The sequence below is a fragment of the Sycon ciliatum genome, chromosome 1 (assembly GCF_964019385.1).
Source record: "Sycon ciliatum chromosome 1, ocSycCili1.1, whole genome shotgun sequence".
In the NCBI taxonomy this organism is placed as follows: domain Eukaryota; kingdom Metazoa; phylum Porifera; class Calcarea; order Leucosolenida; family Sycettidae; genus Sycon; species Sycon ciliatum.
In genome coordinates this window covers 74,582,396-74,597,895 of record NC_088643.1, presented here as the reverse complement: position 1 = coordinate 74,597,895, position 15,500 = coordinate 74,582,396, and the positions used below count along the sequence as shown (strand labels likewise).

The 15,500-nt window shown below is 49.9% G+C and overlaps 3 protein-coding genes across 3 annotated transcripts in view; all 3 read left to right on the top strand.

Moving 5' to 3' along the window:
• Window positions 1-85, top strand: part of LOC135807191 (uncharacterized) — a 5,436-nt gene extending 5,351 nt beyond the window's left edge. Inside the window, exon 2 of the mRNA XM_065321209.1 lies at window positions 20-85. Within this exon, the coding sequence (XP_065177281.1) occupies window positions 20-85 (66 nt within the window). The remainder of the gene's footprint in view (window positions 1-19) is intronic.
• Window positions 86-687: 602 nt separating this feature from the next.
• Window positions 688-2,188, top strand: LOC135805418 (small nuclear ribonucleoprotein-associated protein B'-like). The gene has a single exon (XM_065319449.1). It carries the CDS (start codon window positions 858-860, stop codon window positions 1,509-1,511), a length of 654 nt encoding a protein of 217 aa, XP_065175521.1. The 5' UTR covers window positions 688-857; the 3' UTR covers window positions 1,512-2,188.
• A 4,761-nt stretch (window positions 2,189-6,949) lies between these two features.
• Window positions 6,950-15,500, top strand: part of LOC135805412 (germ cell-less protein-like 1) — a 31,772-nt gene continuing 23,221 nt past the window's right edge. The window contains exons 1-2 of the mRNA XM_065319443.1: window positions 6,950-7,433; window positions 9,101-9,186. Coding sequence (XP_065175515.1) covers window positions 7,240-7,433; window positions 9,101-9,186 — 280 coding nt within the window. The 5' untranslated portion in view covers window positions 6,950-7,239. The remainder of the gene's footprint in view (window positions 7,434-9,100; window positions 9,187-15,500) is intronic.

Here is a 15,500-nt window from a genome sequence, read left to right as displayed (position 1 = left end):
CCGATGGTATTCAATTCAGTGTTGCCAATACCGAGAGTTCTTCTTATCCATATCTTACAATGTACACGCAGTGACTACACAGTGATCTATCCAATGGAGTCATGACTACTGCTGACTACTGGGTCTTCTAAAGCGAGAGTTTGTCTTGTGAGTGTTCTTCTTACTCTTAGCGAGGCTGCACTGTCTGGTGTAGTAAAATACCGGTACTAGTGCATATTTTCGGAGTGAGGGAGGCTAGGGTGACATGGATGCAGCTAACGAGGTTCACGCTCTTGTCGATCGGACACCGGTTGTGAGACTCACCATGACTTGAGATGCATGGTGAGTCCGAGTAAGACTAAGCCTGTGTCCTTGGCATAACAAGATTAACATGATCAGGCATGGTACATTGATGGGTGGCCAGCCGCCGCCTGGCAAAAGATTCAAGAGTTGTCACGATAATGGTGCTACATCTACTACTACTAGTACAGTACTAGTATAGTAGTAATCTGACATTGTGTACATTGTGCACAAGCTGGCTTGCGCCGTTCGATTTCGGCGAAGTGTCGAGACGCTGTTGCCATGCCATTCACGCATGCGTTCAGTAAACTTCAATGGACTTCGTGCGCAAACGTTCTCTCAGCGCACGTAACCAGGTAACGACTGATGCGCGGGGTGCTCGAGTCCGAGGACATAATTTTTGGATTCCGTTCATTCTGATCTGCTGGATTCGTGAAAATAATTCATTGTGTTTTGAATGCAGCAAGGTTATGTTTCTTCCTCAAAGTCAACTATAGTTCATGTCAAGCGTTTTGTATCATAGCTATCAGTTGAATTAGAATACAGTTATAGAATTACCCGGTGTAAAGGACTTCAAAATGCCTGCCGCCGGGAAAGGAGGAAAAATGATGAATCTCATCAATTACAGGATGAGAATCACATTGCAAGATAGTCGAATTTTCATCGGAACGTTTCTCGCGTTCGACAAGCACATGAATCTCGTACTAGGTGATTGCGAAGAATTTCGGAGAATAAAGCCTAAGAATCAGAAGCAGCCTGAACGCGAGGAGAAAAGGACGCTTGGATTGGTGCTATTGCGTGGTGAGCAGTTAGTGTCCATGACTATTGAAGCACCACCTGCTGAAAAGGATAAGAGGCAGGCTGCTGCGTCTAGTTCTCAGCCTGGACCTGGCGTTGGACGTGCAGCCGGTCGTGGAGTTGGCATTGCAGCACCAACAGCACTAGGAGCTCCCAGGATGGCTGCACCCGCTGGTTTAGCCGGTCCGACAAGAGGACTCGGCGGTCCACCGATTGCTGGTCCCCCAAGCGGCCCGCCTGCTCGTCCTCCGGCAGGTGCTCCACCACCAGGTATGATGATGCCACCAATGGGTAGGGGAATGGCAGGGCCACCCCCAGGCGGCCCGGGTGGACCTCCTCCGGGCGGCCATCCAGGCGGCCCACCTCCTGGCATGATGATGCCCCCAATGGGTCGTGGTGGTCCACCGCCAAGAGGTCCACGACCACCATTTTAAGTACATGTACAGTACCCGTTGGTATAAGAATTCACTAGTCAGTTGTCACATGGCTGTCTTTGACATGCCATTGCTCAGGTGTGACCTGTTGCACATTTCCCAAGTTGCCATCAGAACATACCAGAAAAGGAAAACATGAGTACTTTCTCAGGTTCATGCCTGTAATCCAGCATGTGAAGACTTGATCCACAACTTTGTGTTGTCGAATCATGTTTGTACAAAACGATTTAGCTCCATAAAAATTGTTCTCGTGCCCCTTGAGAATGTTTTGCCGCGTTTCAGTGGCGATGCCCTTTTTGATCAAATTCCAGTCCTGTTTGAAATAGGATAATCTCTGTTTTGCTATGATTGTACAACGTAGCTGCTGTGTGGGCGCTGTAGTCCATGTACGATATCTCTTCGTCATGCTACTTTTCTTGATCTTTCCGTATGATTCGTCTGGATGTGTGTGTGTGCGTGCATGTGTGTGTGTGTGTGCGTGTGTGTGTGTGTGTGTGTGTGTGTGTGTGTAGTTTATATGTACTCTGCATGTGCTTGGTTGCTGTGAGCTTGCTTGTGTATGCTTCTAAGTGTGCTTGTGTATGCTTCTAAGTGTGCTTGTGTTTGTTTGTTGAGTTCAACTTGCATTCCAACTGTTGCGATGATATTGACTGATGGGACTTGCCAGTCCTATGTAACATGGTGTCACTGCTGGTTGAACACTGATGGATGCAGCAGTGCATACCTGATCAAGGTCTTGTTTCATTAGTTTCTTTGTGCTAAGTAACTTGAACTAACTTCTGCCGCATTCCATTGTATGTAGTCAAGTGTACAGGGGGGAGGGGGGTGCATGTACTATTTTCCTGCTACATGTAGCTCGAGTGGCAAGAGACGTCACGACTTCGAAGCGGAGACAGCTGCGCCTGATGTTTTCACCGGACCTGGACTTTATGTGTACCGTATTTCCCCCAATAAAATTAATGGAAACAACTCCGCCACTGGTAAAGTACAGTGTACCAATATCGCATGATCTTGTTGTGGTAATAGCTGTTGTCTTTTGCCCATCACAAGTACCGGTCGGTATAGTGCATTGACTATTGTAGTTACGGTACTGCTCAATGAAATCTGACCGAGGTACGCGCCGGGTGTTGCGCAGCCTAGACCTGCGAACACTGGGCTGCGAAATGGTGCAGGGCGCAAACTTGACGCACGCAATCGGATTTCATTGAGCTGCACTGTAGTTGTTCTTTTTTGTGCTATTGCAATGTAGTTTTAGTTTGTTGGCATAGACATTTGCTTCAACGTCGCAGGGCAGCTGTCCCCCTCGCACCATGAGTGCCCTGAAGATATTAAGATGCCACGTTGACTGACCTGGAGTATGCAGATGATACAGTCTTTGTAACTGACAACCGTTGTGACGCAATTCTCACTCTGTCTACCTTCTGCTCTGTGGCTGGAGAGTTTGGCTTAACTGTCAATGTAATGGCAGTAAGACGAAACTCCTTGTGGCTGGTGCCCACATCACACCATCTGACTCCGCCGACATTGCTCTTGAGACAATAGAGAGTGTGCCATCATTCCTCTACCTTGGATCTGTGGTTACACCGGACACTCGCTCTAGCCCAGCTGTGCGGCGACGTAGTGCTCAAGCATACAGTGCTTTTGGCGGACTGCAATGTGTCTTTCTGGACAAAAACCTGTCTCTGCGCACCAAGCGACATCCCTTCTCTGCCTGCATAGCGTCCATCTTGCTGTATGGTGCTGAGTGCTGGACACTGCTGAAAGACGACCTTGTCCAGATTGACCGCTTTCATCACCAAGCCGTGCGCACCATTCTGGCAATCTCCAAGGACCAGCGATGGGATGAGCACATCACCAAGAGTCCATAATCCCCCATTATGGACTCTTGACATCACCAATAGTGAGTTACGTAGTCGGTGGGGTGACACCATGCTATAGTGTCGACATGTGTCTGCCAGGGTCGCTTCGAGTGGCCAGGGCACTTGGCCAGAATGCCCAACTACGCGCTTCTCAAGCAACTTCTGTTAGGCCGGCTGCCCATTACTCGTCCGGCATGTGGTCCTCAAAAAGGTGGAAGGATGCAGCTGTTCTTGACGTCAAAGCCAGGGGTATCCCCATCTCGTCCTGGTCTGAAAACAAACGGCAGTGGCGTACGGAGTTCGTGAAATGGGCTGTCCCGCACTCACCGCCACCACCAGCAACGACGATAGTCTGTGACACCTGTTCACGAACCTTTTCCAAACCCGGCCATCTTGCTAACCACAAATGTCTGGCAGAGCGGCAGCTTCCGATCCCCTTACAACGCGGCTCAGCCCAGTGCTCTACTTGCTCAACATGGTTTCAAAGCAGAGGAGGTTTGAAGTTTCACCGGTGTTCACCACCGCAGCACATCAGTCACTTGCCCAGTCTAGGCTTCGCAATGTCAACAGCAGGGACAACCAGACCAGATGGAATCCCTCAAATGTCAGACATGTCATTACTGCTTTTGTTCTGTGTCTCCACAATTGCCATTGTGGGCAACATGTTTCAGCTGTAGAGCGGCTCCAATGCCAACAATGCCAATGGCAACATCACTGCTGGCTCTGTAATCTACGCTTCCCGGCGATGTGCTCACTGCTCAGGACATGTCTCGGCATGGATGTGCCCGTGAAACTCTCCCTGCCTGACTCTGGCTCCTTTATGGAGTAATATGGCCCTAGTGGCAGCCATGCATTCGTAGTTAGTGTGTGTGTTTGTGTGTGTGTGTGTGTGTATGGTGTGTGTGTGTATGGTGTGTGTGTGTGTGTGTGTGTGTGTGTGTGTGTGTGTGTGTGTGTGTGTGTGTGTGTGTGTGTGTGTATGGTGTGTGTGTATGGTGTGTGTGTATGGTGTGTGTGTGTGTGTGTGTGTGTGTGTGTGTGTGTCACCATCTATTAAAGCCAACTGTGCACTGCAGTGTTTGCGACCGCCATCTTAGTGCGTCGGGGTACAAGCGGCATAAGTGCAGTGCGGCCTGTCAACTTCCTGTCAGCCAACAGCCTGGTGCAAAGTCGTGTCAGCGTTGTGGTAGATGGTTCAAGAGTGCTGGTGGGCTGAAGGTACGTAAGTGCCCTCTCGCAAGTTCCTCCCAACAGCCTTCGGACTCTGTCGATCCTGCACCTCGCCTAGTGCTTCAACACCAACATTGTTGCCCGTCATGTAACCGGTGCTTTCGATCTGCTGCTGGATTTAAACGGCACAATTGCGAGCGTGGCAAGCGACCAACAGCGAGGGAGCGTCTTGAGTTCAAGTTCTGCTGTGCGTGCGGCGAGAGATATCGCAGACAGCAGGATCTGCAGCGGCATGAGGCCGGATGTTCTGCCGCGACGCCGTGATGCTACCCCTTTGTTCCCCTCCTCATGAGTGCAGCTTAGCCGTGTAACGGCAGCTGTTTGTCAAGGTGTGTGTGTGTGTGTGTGTGTGTGTGTGTGTGTGTGTGTGTATGTGTGTGGCCAGAAAAAGCCACTTCATAGCTGTGTGGTGTAGACCAGGCTGAATAGTGGTGGCCAATTCTTCAGCCTTGCAAGCTGTTGAATGGTGCAATCCCTGCACCAGTTGCTATGGCTTCTGCTGTAGCATCGCTATCATCACCTCCGGCGATGGGTGTCCAATGGTCCAAATGGTGTGGTGTGTGTGTGTGTCTGTCTGTCTGTCTGTCTGTGCCTGTCACGGTGGCACGCGTGCACACACGCACACCACCAACAACGACAACAACAAAGCAAACGTGCACAGCAGATCACCCGGCTTGTGAACTTCCAGTGCCAGACAACCGAACACACACACACACACACACACACGCGCGTGACTCGGCACACTGGAGCGGAACAGAGTGGCGAGTATGAATAACAAACAAACTTCTACATGTAGTTGGTAGTTGATCTCGCAAAGATGGCATTTCACTATTGAAAAATATTTGTCCATTGATCACGTACTGTATACACTAGTAGATCTGTCAAGAGTGAATCATGTTTGTAAATGTCCCGATATGTCATGTGTATGTGTCGGTTGGCTGTAGCCCTGCCCCCCAGCCTATTATTATCAGGGAGCTGTACCGGCAACTCGGCCCTGATTATTATCATTTTTTTGTTTCTTACTTCATGGTTTCATGCGGCTGGCTTTGTAAATAACTTGTGACCCATCATCTCGTAAGAGACGGTACATAACCCAGGACCGCCGGAAGCAACTGTTGATTGGTCCGGCAGTGGCACAGCCTTTCAGACGTTGTGTATGATTATCATGGCGGGTAAACATGCCCTCCACAGCACAATACGTGTTGGTGGCCAAACAGTTGGTCCGGTGATAACCTGACCAACCAGACCGATGATAACGTGACCAACCAGACCGTTTCCGGCGGGCCTGTAACCATTGTGTACTCTTGTTACTATTTTTACTTGACACTTGATTCAACTTACATGTACTTGATTCAAGCTCAATAAAAAATGACGTGGAGTAGAGAATAATAATAATTATCTTATTACTACATGTACTTCCTGGCCTTTACCATGACATTGTATGCATCCACTGATCCGGCAGCGGCCAGGGAGCAATAAAATACATGACTGTACTCCACTATGATATTTCTTGCTATGTCACAAGTAACAAGTTACAAGTGTAGTTAGTATAATAATAGTAAGTATAGTTGTGTGTATCAATTCAAGAGTGCATAAACTCTTGTGTGTACGTATATCTTTTTTTCTTTTTTCTTTTCTTTTTAGTAGTAAAAGCCTCTTTTACGGGCGAACAAAACACAGGGTGCGTTCTTATATTCTCTAGCTTCTAGAAGAAGAAGAAAAGAGAAGTCGAAGAAACTGGGATTACTCAAGAACGGGTCTCGAAGAATTCGGAGATATTTTGCACATGTCAAGCAAAATGAAGCGTCAAAGGGGCGCGGTCTTGAGTGATGAATGTATGTGCGTATTGCGTATGCGAAAAGGGAAATGCGTACACTCATGATGAACACGTGGCTTTTAGTCGTAGTTCGCATGCGCTGATCCCAAACCGCGGGAATCTCCAAGTTTCAACCACCTCTGAAGCTTGGAGAGCTTGGAGAGCTTTGGAGAGCCTCCTAAAAGTCGGAGAGGATATAAGAACAGCTCTCGAACTTTTCGGAGAGTCTCCAACTTTTCCGAGAGGATTTAAGAACGCACCCACAATTTGCCATGGCGGTGTACTACACGTATATCTACACTTTAAAAGTACTTGTACACAATAATTACATAAAGTAAGTAAATAATAATTATTAGTTATGAATGAATGATTACATCACAATCATGTGACGTACATAGACTATTAGTATTGCAATGATTCATGCATATGCATGGCGACATGATGTACATCATACATGTCCATGATCGATCCACTGCACTACGCGTATATACGCACTAGACTATCAGTATCACTCTGATTTTTCGAATATTTTTGAATGTCAATCGAGCATGTTCGAAAAAGAAGGGCGTGCATACGCATACGCAGGCTGTTGTTTACGAAACTCACCCTCTATCTCGTCCGTGCTGAAGGGTACTGCTGAATGGTTTACTCCGCAACCTCTCTTTGAAGAAGAGAGCTAACGCCAAACTCTCCATGGGATATCGCGGGGAATAGCAAGCGGAGAGGAATGTGAACTTCAGCAAAGCACACGTTTGTGCTATTGAGCAGTGACTGGGCATGTCCTGGCCGTATCTGACCGTTTCCCTACTACATATCCTACACCATGGGCCAGGTCATGTCCGCGATACAGAGCCCTAACCAGGCTGCTGTTGCTGCTGCTGCCGCCGCAGCGGAGCAAGGTGAAAATGCCAGTCCCCCAATCAATGAAAATAGAGGACGAAAGAGACGTCATTCTGCTGATAACGAGGACGCAGACGATGAAAACCCTGAGAATATCAGCAACAGTACGCCTCTTCAGTACGTTACTATAAAGCTGTCTAAAATCGGTGTATATTTGATCTGTGCTGCCTTTCTAACACACACCACACGCACGCATGCACACGCACACACACACACACACACACACACACACACACATACACAGAGACGCACACTCTCGCGCGAGCGCGCGCCCGCGCACACACCTCTTCCTTCGCCCACTGCCACAATTGGCTGTGTCCCTGAAACGGGCGACTTGAAGGAGTGCTGGCTTCGGGACGTACACACACACACACGCATACAGTACTGTCGGGCACCAAAGAACGGCCAGGCTAGAATTTCACCAATTTTTAAGAACGGTGTAGGCTGGATTTTTGCAGATAAGAACGGAAACCGTAATACTTATACACTATACACTATAATGTACACGCAGGCGTATAACTCTGCATAAATAATGCATAAATAATGTACATGTAAGACTGTACCATCGAATAAGAACGAAAATGCTGTGTTCGCTAAAAAATAAGAACGGGCTAGGCTAGAACCCTGACTCCCAGTTCTTCGGCGCCCGACAGTACTGTAAACACACACACAAACACACACGCATGCATGCACACACACATACACACACACGCATGCACACATACACACACACAAAATGGGATACTATAGTGCATTCGCCAAATCTGGGCCCATAGGTTTTCACAGTCTCACTTTATTCTTATTCAAGATTGTGAAGTCGATGACTTGTATACTAGTAGGTCAGACATATGATAGCCGTTGTTTTAAGCCTAAGATAAAGTGAATGCGGTGAAAATTTATCAAGATATGTGCAAAATGTATTTTTTCACAGATATTTGACAGATCGCGTACAATGTGCATTGGCACAATACATAATGATATCATTGTGCAACACACGGTTCCGCTGCTGTTCCTCCGCTAGAGATCGCCCGCACGCATGCTGTGCCGCGCGAATACAGCCTCTCCAAACTGCTCGATCCTGGGCCGTCATGGAGAGAGTTCGTCAAGATGGTGCACTTACATGTATGGTCGTACTGTAGTAAGGGACACTGCGTTTCCGAACATGGTGTTCCACCGCCTTGTAATATGCTGTCAAACTAAAACATGTGCAGTCAACTTTGCGTATAACGACACTCGGCGGGGCATCAGAAAAGTGTCCTTATTCGCGAAGTGTCCTTGTACCAAAAGTCTCATTATATGTATACAGGTAGATGGGACTTTGCTCTGGGCATGGAAATTCTGTCGTTATTCGCGAATTGTCGTTATATCCGCAGTCGTTATTAGCGAAGTTGACGGTAGTTGTACTGTTGTAGTGTATCAGGGCCCCCGATTTGCCCCGATTTGCCCCGATTTGCCCCGATTTGGCGAATGGACTATACTGTAGTAATCAGAACTTTTCTTGTTACCCTCTTGAGTGGTTTATCACTACTCAATACATCGATGGTTACCCCGTATTCAATTTTCCTGTTGTGTGTGTGTGTGTGCCTGTGCACGCGCGCGCGCGCGTATGTGTGTGTTGTGTGTATGTCTGTGCGCATGCGCGCACGTGTGTGTGTTGTGTGTGTGTTGTGTGCGTGCGTGTGTGTATGTGTGTGTGTGTGTGCGCGTGTGTGCGTGCGTGTGTGTATGTGTGTGTCTGCGTGCGTGTGCGTGTGTGTGTGTGTGTGTGCTTTCTGCACTTACAGGAAACGCATAGCATCTACATCTCAGTACATCTACAGCAAACTGTTCTTGGACGGAACCGGCTCTGATGTAACGATTGTAGCACTTGGTTAGTACATCACTGGTGTGTGCCCGTGTGTGTGTGTGTGTGTGTGTGTGTGTGTGTGTGCGCGTGTGTGTGTGTGTGTGTGTTTGTGTATCCATCAAGTCTAAGCGTCTTGTCTACAAGGCCATTGTCCTCCCTGGAGCAGAGACTTGGCCCATGAAGGCCCGGCAGATGAATCGCCTGAATCTGTTTCATCGCTCATGCATCCGTTCCATCTTGGGAGTCTCAAGGAGCGATCAGCACTCCTGTCATCTTACTACTGCTGATCTAGCCCAGAGAGCGCGTCTTCCTGAAGACATTGGCACTCTCCTGCGTGAGTACCGTCTGCGTTGGCTGGGTCATGTTGACCGTATGGACGCGGCCCGGATTCCTCACCAAGTGTTGTTTGGGGAGCTCGAGGCAACCAGACCACGGCATGGGCCAAAGAAGCGTTGGCGAGACACGGTTGTCGGTGATCTGCGCTCACTGGATATTCCGGAGTCCGAGTGGTACCGGCTTGCACAAGATCGCCCGGAATGACGCAGGCGGGTCCATCAACTTCGTCTTCCTACCCCGGCACCGAAGGACTTTCACTGCGCATGCGGCAGAGCGTTTAGGAGATTGTATGTGTATGTGTGTGTGTGTGTGTGTGTGTGTGTGTGTGTGTGCGCGCGCGCGTGTGTGTGTGTGTGTGTGTGTGTGTGTGTGTGTTTGGTGGCTGTTGGTGTCCCTCTGGAGCAGCTTGGTACCATTGTCCAAGATCGGTGTTGTAAACCACCAGTTCTCAATTGGGAAAGGCCTTTGCGCTTATGGCATTGTATTCGTTGAAATGTTGTATTTCGACTCCGCCGTACCGCTGATGTTGCTGCATGGCATACGCTATATGCGTTGTGTGCGTTTTGCTGTATACGCTGTTATGTCCAGTTTTATATGCTTATGTTTTGCATGTACGCCGTTTTGCATGCTATAAATAGCTGGTGTTATTAGTGTTCATTGTTAATTATTCGATGAAGTGAAATATACTGTCTAAAGGAAAAGAGTTGTCCTCGTGCCGTGTGGTCGTACGATCCTGACAATTTAGAGAATCTTAGAGGGTTCACAACATTTGGCGACCACGCCAGGATAGGAGCGAGCATGGCAGAGGAACTATGGAACAATTTGGAAGCCAGCTTTATCGACAATGGAGAGCGGTTAGGATTAGAAGGCGAGTTGTTGAAGGTACATGTGGAGCAGAGGCTCCAACAGTACGCGGAGCGTGAGGAGCGCAGTGCCAGACGGCGAGAGGAGGTGCTCCGCACCGAGTTTGCCAAAACACTAAAGGAGATTAACGAGCGCATCGCCAATGCGCATGAGGGTGAGGGTAAAGCCGCGATGGGAGGTACAGAGGAATCTCCCAGTCACAGCGGTGGGCGTCAACCGTTGATGAAAATCCCCTCGTATGATGGAACGCAGCCATTGGAGCGTTATCTTGACCTGTTCGAGGACATCTGTTCCAAGAACGAGTTCGAAGAAAGCGAATGGCTGCTGCGACTGCGCATCGCGCTAGCGGGTAGCAAAGTGGAGAGGATATGTATTGGATGCAATAATTACGAGGAAGCAAAACGAGAGTTGCTTGCCTCGCTCGGAAAGACTCCGGATAAAGCGTGGAAGACATTGCTGACAGGCAAGCAGCGGTCAGATGAGTCGTTTCATCAATACGTTGTCCGTGTTTGCCGAGAGGTAGAGGTGTGGACCACACTCGCTATGACAGAAGATGGCGAGGTGGACACCAAGTATAGCGCCGATATAGGAAAAATGTCCCCGGTGCTGCAAGCAATGGCAAAGCAGGTAATCTTGGAGCAATGCGGACCTGAAATGAAGACGTACCTGGTCGAACGGCAGTGCTACGGGATGTCACTGCGCCAGGTACAGGAGCACGGCGCGTCTTACCAGGTCGCGCACGGACGACAGGGTGATACTGCCAGGAAACCAGTAGAACGATCCGTGCCACGGCCCACGGCGTCGGCACAGTGCATGGCGATATCGGTCGCAGATGCAGAGAAGCAGCTAAAGTCGTTGCCACAGGAAGGGAGAAAGGGTTTTCTGCAGCGAGAGAGACTCTGCTGGAACTGCCTTAAGTATGGCCATATGGCCAGAGAATGTCGGTCAGGCTCGAGATGCACGAAATGCCAGAGGAAACACCACCTGCTAATACATGATGTGTTGGATAGAGCAGGTTACAGCCGGGAGAAACCGACTGAGATAGTTACGGAGAAGAATGTTGGGTCGTGCTGTCTACACTCGCCAAGTGTGCGGCTGATGACCGGAGTGGCACGAGTTGAGGGAAGAACTCGAAACGCGAAGGTTCGCGTGTTCCTGGACTCGGGTGCTGAGGCGTCATTCGTGACTGCAGCGTTGGTGTCAGCAATCGATGCAGAACACGTTGGGGTTGAAAATGTAGAGGTGAAGCCGTTCGGCGCGGAACCAACCCAACAGCGCATGGATAAGTACGCCATCACGATCCAGGGTAGCTCCGCTAGCATTCGGGTACGTGCGATCGTGAAACCAACGCTTGAGCTGGACCTGAAGTGCGCAAGTCCGCAGACCATTGCGCAGTGGCACAGTTGGGGAGTCGAGCTGAGTGACAAGCCTCAACAAGGGACATCAGACGAAATACATATGCTGATTGGTGCAGACTATATCAACGCGGTACTGCACAGCAAGAAGGAAGTTAATGGTGAGACGGTGTGGAACACAGAGATAGGTAATGTATTATCTGGTCCAGCGTCTGCACCAAGTCGAAACAGTCAGCCGGTGACCGTGTCATGTGTCACAGCCCACATTGAACAACTATGGCAGTTGGATGAACCTCCAGAACAACATCAGCACCTGCCATCGTTCCCGCTATGTCGCCAGGGCAGCGGGTACCAAGTGGGTCTCTTGTGGCGAAATGAGCGTCGCCCAACGGATAACTTTGCTCAAGCTAGAGTCATCGCAACGCGGCTTCTTGAAAAGCTGAAGAGGAATGGGAAGCGTGCGCTCTATGATGATGTGCTGATCAGGGAGTACCGCGAGCTTGGAGCAATTGAGCTGGAGCCATGTGAGAGCGATGCCGGGTACTATGTACCGCATCATGGTGTATTCCGCGAGCACGCTGCAACCACGAAGTTAAGAGTGGTGTTCAATGCCTCGGCGACGGCTCCAGATGGCAAGTCGTTGAACGACATGGTTGACCCTGGACCGTCGCTATTGCCGAGTCTCGCAGGTATGCTATTACGGTTCCGTGAATATAAGAGCGCGCTGCAAGCGGACATCCGCAAGGCTTTCTTCATGGTCGCGGTTAATCCCGAAGACCGTCCGTACCTGCGTTTCTTGTGGCCCGGTCGAAGCGACAGCGATGAACTGTTAACCTGGAGGCTAAGGAAACTGCCATTTGGCGTAAACTGCTCGCCGTACATGCTTACTGCGGTGATTCAGCATCACTTGAAGGAGCTACGGGCGTTGTCTGCACCCAAAGAGCGAGATCGTATTGATCTCTTGCTCACGAGTTTCTACGTTGACGATTTGGTCTCTAGTGTCTCAAATGCCTCGGAAGCCAAGGAGATGCAAGAGTTCAGCGTGCGTGTGCTTACGGATGCTGGCATGGAGTTACGCAAGTGGCGAGGCAACGAAATCCCGTGCGATCCAGAGGCCGGAGATAAAGTCCTCGGTCTGAAATGGAAAACCAGTGATGACTTGCTCAGCATAGCAGCGCTAGGCGAGTCCGATAGGCCGTCTGTTTGGACCCGGCGATCCCTCCTCAAGTGTGTTGCATCAGTGTTTGATCCGCTAGGTCTAGCAGCACCGGCAGTTGTGCCGGGAAAGATACTGCTACAGCAAGCCTGGAAAGTCGGAGGCGACTGGGATGATATGTTGCCTGATGGCATCGCAGCCGCATGTGCGCAATGGTGGGGAGAGTTGGCCGAAGTGGTGAGCATTGACATACCACGTTGGATTTGCTGCAATCTTGACACGCCGATTGCGCTTCATGCCTTCGCCGATGCCAGTGAGAAAGCGTTTGGACGTTGTTTGTATGCAGTCGTCAATGGACAGTCGCACTTGGTATTTGCCAAGGCCAAAGTGGCACCTGTGTCTCCGCCCACGTTAGCCCGCCTTGAGTTACAAGCAGTATGTCTAGCGGCTCGCTACGCTGAGTTTGTGGTGAAGGAGCTGCGTGTGACCGTCACGCAAGTCTATGGCTGGACTGACAGTCTCACTACCGTTCATTGGATCAGTAATCCATCGTACAAATGGAAAACATTTGTGGCTAACCGCGTCAGTCAAGTCCAAGAGATATCGAAGAAGGTCGGCATTGTGTGGAACCATTGCCCGGGCCTTCACAACCCAGCAGATTTACCGTCGCGTGGGAGTAGTGCACAGCAGATCCGTAGTCCGTTCTGGAGGGGCGGACCAACCTGGATCACGGAGCCCAATGACTGGCCCACCGCATCCTCAACCGCAGCTACAGATGAGTCCAGTGTAGAAGTACGAGTGTCAGCCACCACCTGTAGTCGAGAATCTGATAAGGAATGGTGGCTTCGATTCAGTAAATGGTCGAGGGCACAGGGCATGGTGACTCGGATGTTGCAGTGGAAGCACACTGAGCCTCGTGCTGAACTCTATTTTGCAGCAGACAACGTATTGTACCGCATCGTTCAAGCCGCATGTTTCGCTGAGGATCTTGAGCTGATCAAGCAAGGTCAACCAGTGAAGCCTGGGTCGAAGGTGTATCAGCTTGCACCGTTTCTGGATGAGCATGGAGTGCTCAGAGCCGGGGGACGACTTCAGCACAGCGAGTTGGCGTATGGAGCCAAGCACCCAGTCCTGTTAGGCAAACATCATCTGACCGAGTTGCTGTTGGAGAAAATGCATGTTGAAAGGATGCACCAAGGTGTAGAAGGAGTCTTGTCGTTCATCCGTCAGAAATTTTGGATTATCGGTGGTCGACGGGCGCTACGCAACATTACTCAGCGATGTGTTACATGCCGCCGCTACAAGGCTAAGGCTGCCTCAGAAGTCTGCCCGCCGCTGCCGGAAGACCGAGTTGTTCACGAGAGGCCGTTCGCAACTACCGGCATCGACTATGCTGGTCCGTTGTACGTGCGCCGTGGTGAGTCATCTCCGAAGGTATGGATAGCATTGTTTGTGTGTGCCACCACCAGAGCAGTTCACTTGGAGGTGGTCGATAGTTTAAGTACTGAGTCATTCTTGATAGCATTTCGGAAGTTTGTCGCGAGACGTAGTTTGCCATCTCGGATCAGGTCTGACAACGCTACAACGTTCAAGGCGGCATCTGACAAACTGAGTGTGCCATGGATGTTCAATCCTCCAGCTGCACCATGGCATGGAGGCTTCTATGAGCGAATGGTTGGTACAGTGAAGAGTGCCTTGAAAAAGGTAATGGGAACAGCGTTTCTGAAGGTCCAGGAGCTTGAGACCCTCTTGTATGAGGTTGAAGCAGTGGTGAATAGTCGTCCGCTAACTTATGTGTCTGATAGCCTGGATGAGCCACCAGTAACCCCTGCAATGATGATGGGTAACATCTGGATGTCGTCAGAGAAGCCAGCAGGTACCCTGGACGCTGCGCAGATGTCATCGAGATTGCGTTACCTCAGTCGGACACTGGAGCATGTCAAGAATCGTTGGGAGGTGGAGTACCTAAGTCAGCTGAACAAGCACCAACAGACCATGTCGCGCCCTTTAGCTATGGGTGATGTTGTCTTTGTTCTCGATGATACCAAGCGCAAACAGTTCTGGCGTTTGGGACGGATCATCGAGTTATTCCCTGGTCGAGATGGTAAGCGTCGTGTTGCCAAGGTTAAGTTGAGTACCAGTACCCTGTTGAGGCCGATCCAAAGGTTAGTGCCATTAGAAGTATCGTCACAGGACGTGGCCCCGGGGTATGCCGATACCGCTCAACCTGCTATCGTCCCTCAGCAGCCAGCGTATGAACCGTCAGCACCGTTACCACCACCACGGCAGCAGGAGATGACGCGTTCTGGGCGCGTAGTCAGAGCCCCGGATCGTTTTTGACTTGTGTGCATTGTTGTACGGCGGTGAGAAGCCCTTTGGTGGGGAGAATGTTGTAAACCACCAGTTCTCAATTGGGAAAGGCCTTTGCGCTTATGGCATTGTATTCGTTGAAATGTTGTATTTCGACTCCGCCGTACCGCTGATGTTGCTGCATGGCATACGCTATATGCGTTGTGTGCGTTTTGCTGTATACGCTGTTATGTCCAGTTTTATATGCTTATGTTTTGCATGTACGCTGTTTTTGCATGCTATAAATAGCTGGTGTTATTAGTGTTCATTGTTAATTA